This window comes from Megalops cyprinoides, chromosome 7 (genome assembly GCF_013368585.1).
Source record: "Megalops cyprinoides isolate fMegCyp1 chromosome 7, fMegCyp1.pri, whole genome shotgun sequence".
Classification (NCBI taxonomy): Eukaryota; Metazoa; Chordata; class Actinopteri; order Elopiformes; family Megalopidae; genus Megalops; species Megalops cyprinoides.
In genome coordinates, this window is record NC_050589.1 from 423,642 (window position 1) to 444,204 (window position 20,563).

Consider the following 20,563-nt stretch of genomic DNA (forward strand, 5'->3'; position numbering starts at 1 on the left):
TCACACCTAGCAACTACACAGAAACGGCTTCTGGAGGGCACAGGAGGGACAGCGCTGACCCCCGTCCTGTTTCTCTTGCTCTTCTCTCCGTTAGGTGTGGATCGACGCAGGGACTCAGATATTTTTCTCATATGCCATCTGTCTGGGAGCCATGACATCACTGGGGAGCTACAACAAGTACAGATACAACTGCTATAGGTGTGGTACTAGTGTGCAGGGGCAGGGGGCGCCAGTAGGGCCGAGTGGTAGAGTTCTGGGGACTCCGGTTCCTTGTGTGTCCATTAACAAACTCCATGAATGTGTGACTCAGGGACTGTTTGCTGCTGGGAGGCCTGAACAGCGGTACCAGCTTTGTCTCTGGCTTTGCCATATTTTCCGTCCTGGGATTCATGGCGCAGGAGCAAGGGGTGGACATTGCTGATGTGGCAGAGTCAGGTACGAGGGTCCAGGGGCAGCGATGGTGGGCGCGGCCCCTCCAAACCGAAAACAAACCAAAGAGAGAGAGAGAGAGAGAGACTGCTGAGTTTAATTTATCTAGAAAAGAGAACATTATAAAAACACTGAATGTGGATGTTTCAGCAGTGAAACGCCCCTTGATCCAAGTGTGTAGGCATTCAGTATGCACGTGGATTGTTCAGGGGAGTGAAATTTGCTCTGATTGTGTGGATCCACCCAAACCATGTTGAAAAGTTACTGCATCAGGAAAACATGCGAAGGAGGTGCAGCCGAAACGGTGCCGCCTCACTGCGGAGCTCTGCTGACCGCTGCACCTCCTGAGCTGTAGAGGGCAGCGTGCCTGTACAGCAGGACCTCTACTACATTTCCTTATTAAAAAGGGGAAAAGAGAAAACTATATGATTCTGTAGCAGGGCATTCGGCACAGTATGGCCTGAGCACCAGCAAAGGCAGCAGGCATCTGGTGGCTGAGGTGGGGGTTCCCTCCGGTTCTGCTGCAGCTTGGGGTGCAGCCTACACCCTCAGGCAGCGGCCCTGTGCACACCTGTCCTCTCTGCCTTTTCTTTATGCAGCAACTTTGCCAGACAACCTGGGAAAATGTCTCCTGCTGGGTTCAACTGGTTACTTCATTTTTTTTTTTATTATAAAAAAAAATGCAGTTAAAAAGCAAGCTGAATTTACTGGCTTGGTGGGTGTATCTGAAAAACATGGTTTGATTCAAATGAAATGAACAGTTTCTGGATTTTATCTTTTGTCATGAAGGTCCTATTGCATTGGATCTCTTTTTCAGTGTACACTACAGCTAGTCAGCAAAACTCTGTTTCTGTAAATATGTTCTGTTTCTGTGTTCACATGCATTAGTAGGGCTCAGGATTTAGGCCTACACACAGTATATGAGACCCATCACTACATTTTAGCACATGCTAGTGTTTAAATAAGGAAATAAATGGCCAATTTTCTATATGAGAATGTGAGATGGTGTACAGACCACATCCTTTTTTAACACACAGGTACCCAGAGGTCTCTGGTGGCTGAAGAGATTTGATATACACATGCCACAGTGTAACAGCTGTTTTTCTGTGAAACAAAGGGAAAATCTCTGCCTCTTTTTATGGCACTGTATCAGTGTGTCAGTCCTGTAACAATGCAGAAGTATGTACAGTACTCACAGGAGCTTCGGGTGATTCAGTACTCACAGGAGCTTCAGGTGATTCAGTACTCACAGGAGCTTCGGGTGATTCAGTACTCACAGGAGCTTCAGGTGATTCAGTACTCACAGGAGCTTCGGGTGATTCAGTACTCACAGGAGCTTCAGGTGATTCAGTACTCACAGGAGCTTCAGGTGATTCAGTACTCACAGGAGCTTCAGGTAATTCATGTCAGTTGTTTGGAGTGATGCTCAGGGGAAGTTTTTACCCAGCGATGGACCTTATGGGGTTAGCAATGAACTCTTTGCTGGGTTCTGTGTTGTATTATAGCAGAACAGGCCTGTTCCTATCTCTGAGACAGAGATTAACACAGTGTGTATGTTCATGTGGAACTTTCTGGATTACAGGGGTGTAGAGTGTTTGCCAGTGTAGAAATAGCCCTGGTCTGTCCCACAGTGCTATGCAGTGCTCTCAGAGAGCTGTGTGCAAAAATGGATTAGACACAAACACATTGCCACTAAGGCGCTGTAAGCTCAGGTGTGAAAAGGTGTTTAAAGCTTATGACAGCTGTGACAGAGAGAAAGGTTTGTGCTGCTCTGTGGATTTCAGCTCTGTGATACTGTACACGATTGAAATTGGACACTGTTTCTGTCTAATGACCTGTTCAGCTGTCTGCAACCTGTCAAACAGACACCAACACTATGATTCCAACAGGCACACCGACACCATGTTTCCAACAGACACACCAACACCATGATTCCAACAGGCACACCAACACCACAAAATGTGGGGGCATCATAAGGCTGAGAAAAGATTATTAGTATATCATTACTGCCTCTAATTGTGCTGTTAGGTGAACCAGTTGCCAGGTACAGGTCACTTTCTATATTTGTCAGCATTAGATGAACATTTGTAATGTTAACGCTCCAATCAGAATATATTTTGGTGCGCTTTAGCTACCTGTGACATTAGCATGAGATGTGAACTTCAGTGAAGACAGAGCCAGACACCCCACGTTTGCGTGTTTGTGTGTAATAAGTGCAGTTTGATGGGTGTTTGTGTGTAATGAGTGCAGTTTGATGGGTGTTTGTGTGTAATAAGTGCAGTTTGATGGGTGTTTGTGTGTAATGAGTGCAGTTTGATTGGCAGATCGGCTGTTTTCATCCTGTGCTCTGGCTCTCCCTGCAGGTCCCGGCCTGGCCTTCATCGCCTACCCCAAAGCCGTGTCCATGATGCCACTGCCCACTTTCTGGGCCATCCTCTTCTTCATCATGCTCCTCCTCCTCGGCCTGGACAGTCAGGTGGGCGGCGCCTCTCTCTCCATGCAGGGTCAGGGGGGCAGTTCTGCAAACTGTGCTCACACCCAGAGGGTTGGAGGGGCAAATTCAGGGTATTTCACTGCTCTTGCACCCTGGGGGGTAGGGCATGTGACCTCTGCCTGCCTGAGCGGCTGTATAAGGGAAACGGGGTCCTGGCTGCACAGATGAGCAGATGCAGGGTTCCGCAAACAGCGGGGTTCCGTACACCGTGGGGTTCCGCACACCATGGGGTTCCGTACACCGTGGGGTTCTGTTCACCGTGGGGTTCCGCACACCATGGGGTTCCGCACACCGTGGGGTTCCACACACCGTGGGGTTCCACACACCGTGGGCTTCCGCACACCGTGGGGTTCCGCGCACCATGGGGTTCTGTACATCGTGGGGTTCTGCACAGCATAGGACTCTGCACAGTGCGGGGTTCGAGGTTGGGGTGTTGTGGGGAGGGGGTCAGTCCAGGTTTGTGATTGGTCAGACTGGAACTTTGTGGGTCTCAGTTGCATAGTTGCATCACAGGGGTTTACTGAAGGATCAGATTTCCTGAATCCATGTGTAATTTCACACCCTGCATCGCTCAGCACGCCCCTCCTCACCCACACCAACAAGCTGCTCTAAATTTATACCCAGATTTACACACATGCATGGGTGTAAGTGCCCCAGTTTTCAGCACAAGGCCTCTGCCTGTCCCATACAAGGCAGGGAGATTGAGCCTCACCTGAACAGCATGGTGCCACGCTCACTGATCTGAGACCTGCTGAGACCTGCACAGCACTGATCTGAGCCCTGCACAGCACTGATCTGAGACATGCACAACACTGACCTGCACAGCACTGATCTGAGCCCTGCACAGCACTGATCTGAGACCTGCACAACACTGACCTGCACAGCACTGATCTGAGCCCTGCTCAGCACTGATCTGAGATCTGCACTCTACAGCCTGTATGTGCCACGCTGCCAGGCTGATGCCCGGGGCTGGGGTCCTGTGCTGTGAGGTTTCTTCCTTACTTCCTGTGGGGCGCGCCATGATGCCGGCGTGTCTGTGAAGGGGGTGTGGTAACCGTGGAGACCGCGCTGTCCCGAGCAGGGGCACAGCTGACAGGCTGGCAGCATTCACCCTGAGCCAGAGAACAGGTTATTACTGCCCCACACAAAGGCCAGCTCCACCGTGACAGGAATGCAGACAGAGCTGCACCGCACTGCCAGCCGTGCACTGCCCCAGGAGCTCCAGGCAGCTCACGTTTACCACACGCTGTAATCCGGGGGGATTCTCAGAGTGACTGCGCATTTATATTTAAAGGTGAACTGAAATAGGTGGAGCAATGTGTCAGCAGTGACTTTTGATTGGCTCAGTCAGTGAGTGACATCACATAACTCCAGCCATTGATGGTTTGATCCCACATATATACACGCAAGAGTGTAGCAGCTGCCCCACTGCGGGATGCGGAACAGAAAGAGCCCTCTGACCTTTGTACCTCTGACCTCTTTCAGTTTGTGGAGGTGGAAGGACAGATCACCTCGCTGGTGGATCTGCACCCATCCTTCCTGAGGAAGGGCTACCGTCGGGAGATCTTCATTGCTGTGGTCTGCTTCATGAGCTACCTCCTTGGCCTCACCATGGTGACTAACGTAAGGACCAGCATGTACCCCCAGCTCTGCCAACACTATACACATTATTATATACAGATAATTGTACTGCTTTAATCAATCCAAACACCCAATCATTGCATAATATTTAAAAATTTGTGAGTGTACGTTTAAAAGCTACTTTGAGTTATGTTGCAGTGGACCAGAAAGAGCTAAAGATACAATGACGTTTTTAGGCTTGTTTTCAATGTTATTTCTGTTCATCATACTTAATTGTTTCAATATTATTTTATGTATTATTTTTATCATATAATTTTTCCTGTTAGCCCCTCATATCTAAATGAGTACGAAGAAGCTGCCCAATGCGTCTCACATAAAAAGTTTATTATGAAAAAATACAAGGTAGCATAGTCAAAGCAGGCATGAGTGAAAAGGGGTAAAAAATTCAAACAAGCAAAAAAAAAATCACACATTAACACACACACACACACACAGTACGTGCGCACACACACACACACACACAGTGCACACACACACACACACACACACACACACACACACACACACACACACACACACACACACACACACACACACAGTGCACACACACACACACACACACACACAGTGCACACACACACACACACACACACACAGTGCGCGCGCGCGCACACACACACACACACACACACAGTGCACACAGTGCACACACACACCCACACCCACACACACACACACACAGTGCACACACACACACACACACACACACACACACAGTGCGCGCACACACACACACACACACAGTAAAACTGATGGAAACAGTGCAGTTATTACACAGTGTGTGAAATGAAGGGGAAAATGGTTAACACACAGAGGGAAACGCGTCTATGGGGCTGACGGCTGCTTGTCCACAGGGGGTACAGTGAAAAACCACATTAATATGAAGCCCTGGTGATCGTTTCTGGGGTATTTCTTTGATTAATTTTACATAACCATTCATTAAGAGAATTCTGCAGAGGTTTGGATTTTCTGTTCATAATAGAAAGAGCTGTTTTTAATTATTAAATGTGGTGTAAAACTTCAAAAGCTCTCTGCAAAGAAAAGAAAAAGTGACATTTTTCAAACTGATAAAACACCCTGGAAAGGTGTGAGTGTTATAAATGCAGCCGACTCAGAGAGCTCCTCTGCTCCTCACTGGCACAGACGTCTCCTAGCAACCTGCTCCCTTTGCCTGGCGCTCCGCTCAGAGACAGCTCTGCGCCATTGTGTCTGACTGGCTGAACTGCAAATGTCAAAAGTTAGGCTTTTTATCTGTCACATACTATGTCCTTTACATTGGAGATTTACACTCGAATATAATACTTTAGCGCCTATGGCAACTGTCAAAACATAGAAGTTTGGTAAGAAAAACAACTCAACAACATTTCTACAAAAACGTTTCTGTTTTGATTAACACTGTGAGCATACAAAGGACTGTTCACCAGTTTCTGACAACGGGTCTTCTTTCCAGATCACTACACTTTATGTCACAGGATGCTTGCAGGTTCTTCACTTTTTACGTTTGGGGAGGCTTGAAGGGAAATGTAGTTCTACACATTTTCCATCAGCCTCCAGATATTTTTGCATGGTTGTTTTTTAAATACACACCTGATGTGTGAATGATGGTCTTGATGGTGGTGTGTATCACAGCTCATACAGCAGCCCTCTCCTCTGTCTCCTGACCCCTCCCTGTCCTATCTGCAGGGGGGCATGTATGTGTTTCAGCTCTTTGACTACTATGCAGCAAGCGGAGTGTGCCTTCTCTGGGTAGCATTCTTTGAATGTATCGCTGTAGCCTGGGTTTATGGTAAGTGGCATTTATCATGAATTTTTAGAAAAAAAAAACTGGCTGTACATGTTAAATACTGTATATTCTCAATTTACCCCGATAGGTCACCTTGAGCCCCAGATACACAAAAACAATCTTACTGTATGATGAGCTGGTGGTGAAATATCTGACTGGTGTTACACCAAATATAATGTAAAAACTGTACATGCTCTTGCTGAAGCTCTTGCTGAACTCTGATTTTTGTGTGGTTGGACTATATGTGACTTTTTTTAGCTTTTGTGTCTGGATTCAGACCTTGACTCTTTCCCATCTTGGTTAGGTGCTGATAATTTCTATGATGCAATTGAAGACATGATTGGCTACAGACCAAACCCCTGGATGAAGTGGAGCTGGACTTTGATCACACCTATCCTATGCATGGTGAGCAGCTTCAGCAGCTTCAGAAAATGCAACGCCCATTTTCATTTACAGAAATATGTTCATATATTGCATCACCTATATGAAAACTAAAAGTATTTTTCAATATATCATACAACAAAATGGAAGTTCCTCAGTGGGCAGGGTTAGGGTTAGGGTTAGGGTTAGGGTTAAGGGTTAAGGGTTAAGGGTTAAGGGTTAAGGTTCAGGTTAAGGTTAACTGTATCTGTGAGCTACAGGAGACTCCCAGAGCAGTGGGCAGTAATGGGTTTTGGCTCATCACCGTCTATGATCTCTCCTTTAGGGCTGCTTCATATTCTCCTTGGTGAAATACAAGCCTCTGATGTACAACAAGGTGTACCAGTACCCAGACTGGGCCATCGGACTAGGCTGGTTCCTGGCCCTCTCCTCCATGATATGCATCCCCATGGTGGTTGTCATCAAGATTATCCAATCGGATGGGCCGCTGATCGAGGTACACCCCCCAGGGCCCAACTTGTGCACAGAAACACTCCACAGATAAAAGCCAACAGCTCGTACACTGACACTCTCCACCAATACAACACAACTTACACAGAAACGCTCCACCCATCTAGACTAATAAAACCTGGACCACCTGCAATGGCATGTATACATGGATGCGCCATCCTAACACTTGCACTTGAATCTGTAACTTCCATAGCACTGTAGCTTGTATAGGTACACACACCTAGCTGCACAGACATGTAAAACGTCTCCCTTAAACCACAGTAAGACTCCACCAGCTGACCCCCCCACCCCGTAACAGCACAGGCTGCGGGCCTAACACCCTGTTCCCTCCCACCCTCAGCGCATCAAAGCGGTAGCAGCCCCGGCGAAGGCGGGGGCCAGCTCGCGCCCCCCCGACCACCCTGTGAAGAGCAGCAGTTCGGCGTTCCCCCCACAGGGCCTGCTCAGGCCCACCCACACCATTGTGGAGACGATGATGTGACCGCTCTCTGTGAGAGGAAGCACACGACCTGCTTTTCACGCTGTTCCCTCGCTAACGTTGCTAGTCATAGGAACAGGTTTACATGGCTACATACATATCTGCACTAGGAGTCGTTTCATTTTATACATTAAAGTTACATTTCTTTTCTTGGTGTTTTTACTATTTTTATTATGTTGTTGTTGATATTGTTGCTGTAGCTAGCAGGAGAATTGGACTCAGACGTGAGGCAGTGTTTATAATAGCAGGAGAATTGGACTCAGACATGAGGCAGCGTTTAAAACAGGACTCAATGCTCTGCTTTACCTCCATCCTGTGGGTGATGAATAAACGTGATCGTTTTTCCCTTTGGGTGGGGGGGTGAGAGCAGCACTGGATATGCTGGGCTGTGCTGACACACCACACCCCAGGCTGCTGTATGTGTATGTCATAGTGTTTGTGCTCATGTGCTGAGATTTGTCTTTAATGTGTAATTGTTGTTGGCGTTTGTTGTTGAAAAGAGAACTGAATGTACCTCTTCCAGCAGCTGAAGACACGCTTCTTCTGAGGGCAGGGCTTAAAACACACCCTGTATTAGGGCTTCCACCTACCCCCCGTGGCTCTGTGCGGGGGGGAGCTGCTTTAGGCCCGATGTACACATGATGGCACCGGCTGTGTAGAGCACAGCTGTCCTGTCCTACAGGGCCACACCCAGTCGGGCTGATGCAGCCGATTCGCTGCATTCAGGGGCGCTGGAGCTGCGCTGGCCTGTGGCTCTGCAGGACTGCAGCTGGACGGAGCGGCTCTGCAGAAAACAGCATCCTAAAGCAGCCATCCCAGCACTCTCCTGTTTTTATCCAATGTGCTCTGCCTTCAGCCTCACTGCTCTGGCTCTTATGTTAGTGCGTTTCTGCTCAGAACTGCAGCCAGCAGCCGGGTCACACAGAAGCACACAGCACCAAGCTCCGGTTATGCTTCAGAGTGGGACATTATGCTCTGGCATATTTACATTAAAATTAAGCATTTCTGGAATTATAGGGATATAAAAAGTTTGTTTAGTCAATCATTACCCCATAATTTCTATTGGGCAGTGTATTAGATATTTCTCTAATCAATATGAAAACACTAATATGCTCTATATATTAGCTCCCCCTGAACTAAAATGTCAGTTTAATCCTTAAATCCAGTAGCCCTTAAAATACAAACTACAAACGGCACAGTGAGAGAACGCATCAGTCTGTGTTCTGCCCTGTGTGCAGACCCCTCGGCTGCCTGTCTGTCAGTGAACACCGTCCTGCTGTACAGCCACAGTGCAGACCCCTGGGCTGCCTGTCAGTGAACACCCTCCTGCTGTACAGCCACAGTGCAGACCCCTCGGCTGCCTGCCTGTCAGTGAACACCGTCCTGCTGTACAGCCACAGTGCAGACCCCTGGGCTGCCTGCCTGTCAGTGAACACCGTCCTGCTGTACAGCCACAGTGCAGACCCCTGGGCTGCCTGCCTGTCAGTGAACACCGTCCTGCTGTACAGCCACAGTGCAGACCCCTCGGCTGCCTGTCAGTGAACACCGTCCTGCTGTACAGCCACAGTTCTGCTCTTCTGTCTGCTCGCCTCATTTAAAGCAATTATGAGTTTGTGTTGTATTTGATAGTAAATCATGTTTGTCTTTTTGTATCAAACTTTTTTATACTGTACAGGAGAAATGCTCTGTAACCAATAACCAGTTGTGAAGACAGAAAATTACATAAATTAGGTGAACATTCATAAATATGAATGAGCAGCCATGTAAATGCAGGTAGTGATGTGCAATACTTTGTTGTTTTAACTTGCATTCATTTGCACTTCATTTTAAAACATGAGACATTTTATGTCTTTTAATTACATATTCTGCAGTCTACCATATGTACACCATTTCATGGTGCTTCATCAATCAAATTCAAGTGAAACCCAAATGCACAAAGCAATCAATTCAGGCTGTTCTTCTGAGAGGGTCAGTCTGTTTCCCAGGAATCACAGACGCACTGTGACAGACATAAGAAAAACATTTTTTATTTTCTGTTCTTGGATTTTAATTATTAACTCATTAAAGAAATACTTTGTTGATGATGGCGAGGGATGTAACCTGGAAGCTAAATAAAACTCTTGGACAACAGGTTTTGCAATGTCTACAACTTTTTCAAACTAATAATAAATAACTGTCTTTGAAATGGGCTTCATGTTTAAAGCAGTGCATTCATTCATTCACCCGTAATGGCTGAAGCTGATCTAAAGCTTCTTCCTGGAGGTTCCCATGTGGCCTACAGCTCTCCTCATATCCCAGCAGGTAGTGCAAATCTGCCCCCATTGTGATGTCACAGTAACACTGGTTGTGGAACATGACCTGCTGAGTCTTAGTGTTGGTGTTTATTGCCTGTAACAATAGATCCTGGATCACAATCAAGTTTTACTACAAAAAGGATGTGGGTCAGATTAAGTGTGAGCAAGCTGATCTGAGGTCTGTGGTCACGGGCAGAACATACTCAGAGTACTGGCAATTCTTGTTCATCCTTTGTGTGCCAGTGTACACTGAATGAGGGTGTGTGTTATGTAACAGGATCCAGATTAAATGAGTTGTTGTTAAACCTAAGTCAGGGAGAGACAGTGCTGTGATTTCACCTTCACAGTCTTGCACGGCCCAGGCCCCGACACTGAAACCTGGCTCTGCGCTCAGTGATTGATCTCTGCACAGCCCAGGCCCCGACACTGAAACCTGGCTCTGCGCTCAGTGACTGATCTCTGCACGGCCCAGGCCCCGACACTGAAACCTGGCTCTGCGCTCAGTGACTGATCTCTGCACGGCACAGGCCCCGACACTGAAACCTGGCTCTGCGCTCAGTGACTGATCTCTGCACAGCCCGGCTTTGGCAGGACTGAGAAAGTGAACATTAGGGTCTTCAGAACCAGCTTTACTGATGATCTAACAAACACGCAAGCACAAGCGTGCGCACACACACACACACTGACACACACACGCACGCGTGCAGTCACACATACACGCACACACACACACACACACACACACACACACACACACACACACACACACACACACACAGTTACACACACACACACACACACACACAGTTACACACACACACACACACAGTTACACACACAGTTACACACACACACAGTTACACACACACACACACACACAGTTACACACACACACACACACACACAGTTACACACACACACACACACACACTTACACACACACACACACACAGTTACACACACACACACAGTTACACACACACACACAGTTACACACACACGCATACACGGAATGCAATATATGAGAGTGTTGCGGCCCAGCATGCTCTCACCTCATTCAGCAAACAGACCTGGAAACTGATACTAAAACGATATTTGTCTGAAGCAGTGCTTACCTAAAGCTCCTCTTCCTGTGACCTGTGACCCTACCTGAACGCCTGCCACAGAACACAGACACGGGGGCCACAAGGCCTACTTGGGGTGGGGCGCGTAGCTGCTCACTGATTGGCTGAGCTAGTTGTTTCTCAGCAGTGAAATTAGAACTGCAGATTGGCCAACATTGAGAACACTGTGGAAACAGTCCAAACCTTCACATCTCCACAGCACAACAAACGACCTGTGTGTTAACATCTTAAAACATAAATATGTTGATGTTTAACTTCTAACAGACAGACAGGACTTTGTTCTCTCTGTAAACACTTCCTTCACTTACAGCTAATGATGATGAGGCCTGTGAGGCCCTTTCCCATGTCACTGTGCACTGCGTGGGAAACGCACCTCAGTACAGCACCCCAGCCTCGTCCTCTGGGAGAAATCCCATCATATCAAATATCTAAAATTGGTGAGAATATTCATCCTAAATGTGCTGCATATTTCCCGGGGAGCCTGGTGTTGTCATGCTCCTGAGGAGCTATGTTTGCATGCATGGCACACGCTCACAGCGTTACTGCCTGCATAGCACACACTCACAGCGTTACTGCCTGCATAGCACACGCTCACAGTGTTACTGCCTGCATGGCACACACTCACAGCGTTACTGCCTGCATAGCACACGCTCACAGCGTTACTGCCTGCATGGCACACGCTCACAGCGTTACTGCCTGCATGGCACACACTCACAGCGTTACTGCCTGCATAGCACACACTCACAGCGTTACTGCAGCTTCTGCCTGCATAGCACACGCTCACAGTGTTACTGCCTGCATGGCACACACTCACAGCGTTACTGCAGCATCTGCCTGCATAGCACACGCTCACAGTGTTACTGCCTGCATGGCACACACTCACAGCGTTACTGCCTGCATGGCACACACTCACAGCGTTACTGCAGCTTCTGCCTGCATAGCACACGCTCACAGCGTTACTGCAGCTTCTGCATGCATGGCACACGCTCACAGCGTTACTGCCTGCATGGCACACACTCACAGCGTTACTGCAGCTTCTGCCTGCATAGCACACGCTCACAGCGTTACTGCAGCTTCTGCATGCATGGCACACGCTCACAGCGTTACTGCCTGCATGGCACACGCTCACAGCGTTACTGCCTGCATGGCACACACTCACAGCGTTACTGCCTGCATGGCACACGCTCACAGTGTTACTGCATGCATGGCACACACTCACAGCGTTACTGCAGCTTCTGCCTGCATAGCACACGCTCACAGCGTTACTGCAGCTTCTGCCTGCATGGCACACACTCACAGCGTTACTGCCTGCATAGCACACACTCACAGCGTTACTGCCTGCATGGCACACACTCACAGCGTTACTGCCTGCATGGCACACACTCACAGTGTTACTGCCTGCATGGCACACACTCACAGCGTTACTGCCTGCATGGCACACACTCACAGCGTTACTGCAGCTTCTGCCTGCATAGCACACGCTCACAGCGTTACTGCAGCTTCTGCCTGCATAGCACACGCTCACAGCGTTACTGCCTGCATGGCACACGCTCACAGTGTTACTGCAGCTTCTGCCTGCATGGCACACACTCACAGTGTTACTGCCTGCATGGCACACACTCACAGTGTTACTGCCTGCATGGCACACACTCACAGTGTTACTGCCTGCATGGCACACACTCACAGCGTTACTGCCTGCATGGCACACACTCACAGCGTTACTGCAGCTTCTGCCTGCATAGCACACGCTCACAGCGTTACTGCAGCTTCTGCATGCATAGCACACGCTCACAGCGTTACTGCAGCTTCTGCCTGCATAGCACACGCTCACAGCGTTACTGCCTGCATGGCACACGCTCACAGTGTTACTGCAGCTTCTGCCTGCATGGCACACACTCACAGTGTTACTGCCTGCATGGCACACACTCACAGCGTTACTGCCTGCATGGCACACACTCACAGCGTTACTGCCTGCATGGCACACGCTCACAGTGTTACTGCCTGCATAGCACACACTCACAGCGTTACTGCAGCTTCTGCCTGCATAGCACACGCTCACAGCGTTACTGCCTGCATGGCACACGCTCACAGTGTTACTGCCTGCATGGCACACACTCACAGTGTTACTGCCTGCATGGCACACACTCACAGCGTTACTGCAGCTTCTGCCTGCATAGCACACACTCACAGTGTTACTGCAGCTTCCGAGTCCTGAAACAGGTTTATCACCTCACGCCTATCTGCCCCACTCAGTTCTTTACTCAAAAGTACAACAAAATGCTGTGAATCTGTTTTATTTACTTTAAAAAGGAAGCAATGGATAAAGCCCATCAATCAAGAATAAATATCTACATGTTCACCCAGCCATAATAAAATTTCTAAACCCATCAGTTCCCTTATTGTAGAGATACACTGGAATTTCATATAAAAATACTGTACAGAGAATACATCTGTAATATCACACATTTAAAAATACACAAATATCCAAAATGCATACAGATGGAGCCAGATGCTGCAACAGAGCTACACAGAAAACTCTGCAGTCCGGCCCACGTCAGGAGCACAGCATGTTAAAAAAATGGACAGATTTTCGGATAAAAACCAGGCCAATGGAATTAACGTCTGTCCCAGATACTAACTGCAACCTGAGGATCTGTGGGCATTTAGAGCCGTGACCTGTGGAGGAGTCACTAACAGACCTCTTATTATCCCAAAATGAAGCATTTCAAAGCTGTTTACAGCTCTTGCGTAACTGCTGAAAAACATGACCAGCAGAGGAGACATTTTCATGGCGAACATGTTGTGTTCTGCGTGTGAAATGAACAGAACGCCAGACTGTTCCTGTGGAAATTCTCAAACATCGAGGAACAATGAACTCTTTCTACTGCAATGAAATTAGATCTTACTTGTGCTTTCCAACCAGGGAGGGAAAAACCAGACTGTGAGAAGATGGAAATAATACACACTAATCTAAAGGTAGTTGAGAGTGAGTGTGAGAGAGTGCCCTAGGCCAGAGGGGACAGCAAGCACAGCAGGGATGAGAACCTCCGACCTCCTGATACGGAGATCCAAAACGTTCATGTTCGAAAGTAGCCTTCCTTTAAAAAGAGCTGGGAAAACAGCTGCATTCTCTCTCTGGCAAAGTTAAAGATCTGGAAGAAATAACTTCTAAAAAAATGAAAAACAGTTATGCAGTTTAAATAATTAGCACTCAACTAGTTTTTTATGACATTTGAATGTCATTTGCTTGTGCTTAGGGTGCCTAACGATAGAACCTGTAGGCTCAGAACGATCCCTGGGTCCGTGCCATGGATCGGAGGGTGTGGAACACTGCCTCAGTCAGACCCTTCCCACAACACAGGTGAGCTCTCAGAGAGAGAGACGGCCAGCTGCCGCTGGGACAGCACAGGTGAGCTCTCAGAGAGAGAGACGGCCAGCTGCCGCTGGGACAGCACAGGTGAGCTCTCAGAGAGAGAGACGGCCAGCTGCCGCTGGGACAGCACAGGTGAGCTTTCAGAGAGAGGTGCATGTGTCCTGGAGCCACTCTAGATGAAAGATTCTTATTAATGATGATGTGTATGAGCCATTATCTCATGTGCGCATGGCTACCCAGCAGGCGATAATGTACGTTATGCATATAGAGAAAACGGTACAGGAGGCAGTGAAGTGCATTTTCCCCACAGACACGCACACACCAGCAGTACATCAAGGAAATAACAGAATACAGCAGAATTTCTGTCCCTACAGAAAAAAAGATGCTTATAAAAATTATTTGATCAAATGCGATATAAACAAGATATATACAAAAAATAAAACAAAATGACAGAGTGAACCCAAGGCAGATGTGACTCGTGTGAGTGAGTTTCGGTGAGTGAGTTAGTTACGGGTGAGTGAGTTAGTTACAGCTGAGTGAGTTTCGGGTGAGTGAGTTAGTTACAGCTGAGTGAGTTTCGGGTGAGTGAGTTAGTTACGGGTGAGTGAATGGAATGTGAGTGAATGACAGAGATGGCTGATCTGACCTTGGCAGCCAGATGGACACACAGTGACTAAAATAACTCTGAATGACAGGTGAATGTAGTCGAGCAGGTGAGAGCCAAAATAAATGAGGTCATGCTGATACCTGTGAGAGACACTCTACGACACTGTGGTTCCAGTAAGGTCAAAAGAGAATCTGTGAAATTAAGGACAGGCTGTGATTGTGAGGTTATTAAAATATGACACCCCCATGAGGCAGAGGTTTGGTGAGAGGTGGCAGAATGACAGTTTGAAATGCAGATGAATTAGGGGCTGAACAGAACTGGCCACACTAAAGCAAAGAACCCCAGATCCTCTGAATGTGATCATGTGCACTGAGAGTTCAGCAGTGCTGGACTAGAGCAACATCTCGAAAACGTGTGTGCATGCGTGTGTGTGCGTGTGTGTGTGCGGGTATATGTGTGTGCGTGTCTGTGTGTGCGTGCATGTTGACAAAACAAATGACAGCTTCACATTAAACAGGAAAAGAGCAAAAAGTAAAGCCGGGTTCATTACACCCAAACATGAGGGTGGGGTGAGGTGGGGGTCGCCTGGGCTCCAGGGCGTGCCGTCAGTCACAGGTCCATGGTGCTGGCCTGGCACTCTGTCCCAGAGGGGTCCTCACAGGGCTGCCCCATGGCTGCCTGCGCCAGGGGGTTCCTGCTCAGCACCAGCTCCATTCTGGTTCCGCACTCATTGATGAGCGGCACCACCAGGCAGCAGTCAAAGTCACGGGTCCGAACGTGGTTCACCTGTGACCCGGGGGGAGCAGAGAGGAGACTGCATGTGGCTTTACTCACATGGAGAAGGAATAGCACAAAAGCAATGTGCTTTTGTTAACCACCTCCATCCCAATCCCAAACCTCCGCCAGGGCCCTGGCCTCCCCACTGACCACCTGCACCCCCCGGTTACAGGAGCCCTCTCTCTGAGCATCTCTGTGACAGATGGGCTCTTAGCTGCTGCAAAACTCCAAACATTTCAGCATTAAAATGAAACTTTAAACACATTCAGACCTTTGGCTTTATATCTGACAGCAGAACTGTCCAGCCAGCCACTAAAGTGAGACATGTGGAGAGAGAACGAAAGAGAGAGAGAGAGAGAGAGAGAGATAGACAGACAGAAAGAGAGAGAGAGAAGAAGAGGAAGAAGGAGAGAGGGAGGGAGAGAGAGCTTCAGTGCTGCGTGCTGGTGTAGTACCTGCAGAATGCGGTCGTACGGTCTGAGTCCTGCTTGGTCAGCGGGACCGTCAGGGCGGATCATGTTGACGTACACTCCGTTTTCTAGGAATCCGTCCGATATGCTGAAACCAAAGTCATTGGTCTCCGGGTCCTTTGTGACCGTTACCTGGGGCCAGGGAGAGGTTTGTGTTCACAACACAGAGCTTAAACACCTCACAGATGGAGGTGAATATTCTGAGCGGGAGGTGATGTGCGTGACAGGGGTGTGCAGCACGGACAGCAACAGCACAGAGTGGAAGAGAGGGTGAGACCACGCCCTCAGGTGACCTCACTGAGACGCCCTCAGGTGACCTCACCAAGACGCCCTCAGGTGACCTCACTGAGACGTACCTTGAGTAGCTCCAGGTTAGTGGGAGACAGAGTATCCTGGACTTCCTCATTAATGGGGTAGGACTCCCAGCTCCTCTCGAACTCGCACACCAGACTCTTTCCCTCAGCCTCAGTGTGGAGCGGGGACCCCTTCCTGGCCGGTCTGACGGTGTCTGGGTTCGATTTGTGGCCCTCATCCACACCCAGACTGAGGGCACTGCCCGCCATGATGGAGGCCTGCAGGACAGAGCAACAGCGCTGAGAGCAGCTAACAAGAGAAATCAGATCCACACAAATCTCACCAATAACCTTGACCACACTGACATGAGTTTTGTACCTAAGCCTTCATCATTGGATCAAATGGAACTAGGGGTGCCCCGATCCAATACTCGGTATCAGTCCGAGACTGGCCAAAATCACTGGATCGGATATCGGGGAAAAAAAGTATAATCCGATACCATCCATTAGCCTAAACTATCACGTAAATGCTTAAAACCCTTTCGCGCATACAGTCACACCGGTGTGATTAGCCATTTAGCGTATATGCTAAAACCGGTGCAATAAGAAAACTAGATTGGAAAAAACTCTAGCTAATTTTAGCTTTGAGGATTTAACATTAAAAATATAGCAAACGCTAACTGAAAACTATGAGAAGCTTAATAACGCTAATGAAAACATAACGAACCATGTAACGTAACATTCGCACTACACAGCATAAAAATAAGTTATGTGCAAAAGGATTCGGCTAAACTTTGAGCAACTTTGAGCGAATTATAACTCCTGTTATTCTAAATACTTACATTTAAACTTTTGCAACTTTTGCAAAAGTTGCACTTTAAATTTCATTTTGAATGTTTGAATGGTGCACACCAATCAAAAATGCTGCTAAAAGTTCTGTGTGTGTGAAAAAGTTGAAATAAAAAGAAGCAGCAGTATTGCATAACTGGGTCATGTTGTGGGCTATGTATTTCTTCCTTTAGGGGAGTAGAATATTTGTTTCACAGTTTGAACATGATGTTTTTAGATAGCTAGGTTAAGCAAAGTGCATCCAGACAAATGTATTATTAACAGCTTAGTTGTTTAAGAGAGGGAAAAAGATGGTATCGAATTGGTATCGTATCGGCAGACACTCAAGGTTGCAGTATCGACATGAAAAAGTGGTATCGAGCCATCCCTAAATGGAACTGTGTGTTGGGGAAAACTTGCCAGCATGGGTCAGTGTGTTGGGGATTTGGGCCCGTCTGGGGTGGAGACTCAGGTTACCTCAATCTCCCGCAGCAGCTCCGACTGGCCGCAGGTCTGCAGGTCCTCCAGTGCTCGGCTCCAGAAGCTGTCCTCCTGCCCAGGGCCAGAGGTGTCCGGCTGCACGCTGCCCACACACCTGCGCCCAGCACAGCGACCACAGCACGTCAGCATGCGCCCAGCGCGGCGGCCACAGCACGTCAGCATGCGCCCAGCGCGGCGGCCACAGCACGTCAGCATGCGCCCAGCGCGGCGGCCACAGCAACAGCAGCATGCGCCCAGTGCAGCGGCCACAGCACGTCAGCATGCGCCCAGCGCGGCGGCCACAGCACGTCAGCATGCGCCCAGCGCGGCGGCCACAGCAACAGCAGCATGCGCCCAGCGCGGCGGCCACAACACGTCAGCATGCGCCCAGCGCGGCGGCCACAGCAACAGCAGCATGCGCCCAGCGCAGCGGCCACAGCACGTCAGCATGCGCCCAGCGCGGCGGCCACAGCACGTCAGCATGCGCCCAGCGCAGCGGCCACAGCACGTCAGCATGCGCCCAGCGCAGCGGCCACAGCACGTCAGCATGCGCCCAGCGCGGCGGCCACAGCAACAGCAGCATGCGCCCAGCGCAGCGGCCACAGCAACAGCAGCACCGCCTGCAGGCGCTGGCAGGCAGCACAGCTGACTGTGCAAGGCATTGCAGATGATCCCAGAGAGACAGGACTGATCTTCATTCAGTCACTTCATTTAAAAACAGACCTTCACCAGAGCCCTTGAGACGGAGCAGAGAACTCAGAGACCAGGATCAAAAAAAAATCCCAAAAACAAACATAGAAAACAGAAGAGTCCACAGGACATGAAGGCTTTTTGAGTGGTGAAAACAGAGGGAAGAGGATGGAGGGTCTCACAGACGCAGACAGGAAATGGGGGACCTCCTAAGAGGGACAGAGAAAACACACACACGCACACACACACACACACACACACACACACACACACACACACACACACACGCACACACACGCACACACACGCACACACACACACACACACACACACACACACACACACACGCACGCACACACACACACACACACACACACACACACACACACACACAGTGACCAGACGAAAGGAGCACCAACTGCCTCAACTGCCTGGAAATGCATGTGCATGTCAATGATGGATTTGCATACTGAAGCTGGTTGGCTGCTACAGATGGCCATTCTCACCCTGATTAGCTTTGGATATCAACTGTATGCTGATTAAATTTAGATTTTTTTACCTCATGACAAATACAGTATATACAACTAGTGAATGTAGATGTTAAGACTATAACAGATTCACATACTGAACCATTGACTGTGTGGCATACACATGTATATAACTGACAAAAACAGAGAAATAAAATCATATTCAGGTTTTTAGGTTTTAGGAGTGTTCAGGGGATTAACCTAGAATAAATTTGAATTGGTATTTCAAATCCACTCATCCAGCTCCTTATGAGTTCTGCCTGAATGTGAAATATTTGGGTTTATATAAGAACATAAACTCTTTTATCTGAGTAGATTGTATCAATTTTGACTGGATCTTCAAGGTGCATTTCTCCACAGACCACCGATCAGAATGGCACGTACACAAAACATTGGAAAAAAAGAACAAAACAAAATGAAAAAAAAACACCAATAATAAAAATGAAAGCCATATTTCATGATGCAACACCATTTGTAACTGAGCCCCTCCTGAGTCTCCTACACAATGTAAGAAGTATTCAGCATATTAACACCAGCCAAACAATTGAAGGCTGGCAGTATATTAATTCAAATACCTCATTTGAATGAAGTATATTCATGTACTCTTATCTGTACTTACATGCTACATATTCATATGCTCATATAGATATTAAGGCACCTACAGACTGGCCATACATTGCCTGCATTCTCCTCAGGTGAACTGACTCTTGGAAAGGGAGGGAGGGAGCAGCCACAGATGTGCTGTTCTGTACTGAGCACTGAAGCTGAGGGTAAAGATGCTCTGATTCGTTGCCTCAGTATGAATATTCATGAAGGTGGAATATCCGCAGCACGGGACAGCCCATCTGACCGCTATATGTTTAACCCTGCTGGGTGCCATCATTAGGCTATGCATAATCACTATTAAGCGGCGTGTGTGACTGCTTCCTCATTCCTACCAAAGCTCAGGCTGCAGGGCGCCCCCTGGGCGCCGTGACCGTTACTCACCCGGGGGGCTTGTCCCACTCGTCCTCACCAAAACCCCCATCACTGAGAGGGTAGTTCTTCCTCCTGCCAGCAGGGGGCGTACTGTTCCGCTGCTTGGTGTTACGCCACTCCTGGGGGTTAAAAGAGAGGCCTGGTGCTTGGTGGATGTTAGTTCCTGTGGTGGATGAGAAGTTGAAGGGGGGGAAGGTTAGTGACCTGAAGTGTCCAATAAAGCAGGGAGGACAAACTCTCTGTCAGCCAACCACAGCACAGCATCTCGGGACGCCTCAGAGAGCTGGTCTACCCTGCACAGGTTCTCCCCAACGGAACCACCGTGAAACCATGCTACAATGCCAGCCAAATACACCCCCCCAAAGATCGGTGCACACTGGCAGCCAAATACACCCCCCCCTCCCAA

General features: G+C 48.5%; 2 protein-coding genes across 5 annotated transcripts in view; one reads left to right on the forward strand and one right to left on the reverse strand.

The window, feature by feature from the left end:
- LOC118780408 (sodium- and chloride-dependent taurine transporter-like) overlaps nucleotides 1–10,710 on the forward strand; it is a 24,444-nt gene extending 13,734 nt beyond the window's left edge. For both annotated transcript variants that reach the window (XM_036532873.1, XM_036532871.1), the window contains 8 exons: nucleotides 95–198; nucleotides 311–435; nucleotides 2,793–2,905; nucleotides 4,409–4,546; nucleotides 6,248–6,350; nucleotides 6,652–6,752; nucleotides 7,054–7,224; nucleotides 7,579–10,710. In XM_036532873.1, the coding sequence (XP_036388766.1) occupies nucleotides 95–198; nucleotides 311–435; nucleotides 2,793–2,905; nucleotides 4,409–4,546; nucleotides 6,248–6,350; nucleotides 6,652–6,752; nucleotides 7,054–7,224; nucleotides 7,579–7,719 (996 nt within the window). In that variant the 3' untranslated portion in view covers nucleotides 7,720–10,710. The remainder of the gene's footprint in view (nucleotides 1–94; nucleotides 199–310; nucleotides 436–2,792; nucleotides 2,906–4,408; nucleotides 4,547–6,247; nucleotides 6,351–6,651; nucleotides 6,753–7,053; nucleotides 7,225–7,578) is intronic.
- A 4,257-nt stretch (nucleotides 10,711–14,967) lies between these two features.
- Nucleotides 14,968–20,563, reverse strand: part of LOC118780407 (glutamate receptor-interacting protein 2-like) — a 35,132-nt gene continuing 29,536 nt past the window's right edge. For all 3 annotated transcript variants that reach the window (XM_036532868.1, XM_036532870.1, XM_036532869.1), the window contains exons 20-24: nucleotides 20,167–20,320; nucleotides 17,960–18,077; nucleotides 16,718–16,933; nucleotides 16,347–16,493; nucleotides 14,968–15,900 (exon numbers count right to left, since the gene is read on the reverse strand). In XM_036532868.1, the coding sequence (XP_036388761.1) occupies nucleotides 15,724–15,900; nucleotides 16,347–16,493; nucleotides 16,718–16,933; nucleotides 17,960–18,077; nucleotides 20,167–20,320 (812 nt within the window). In that variant the 3' untranslated portion in view covers nucleotides 14,968–15,723. The remainder of the gene's footprint in view (nucleotides 15,901–16,346; nucleotides 16,494–16,717; nucleotides 16,934–17,959; nucleotides 18,078–20,166; nucleotides 20,321–20,563) is intronic.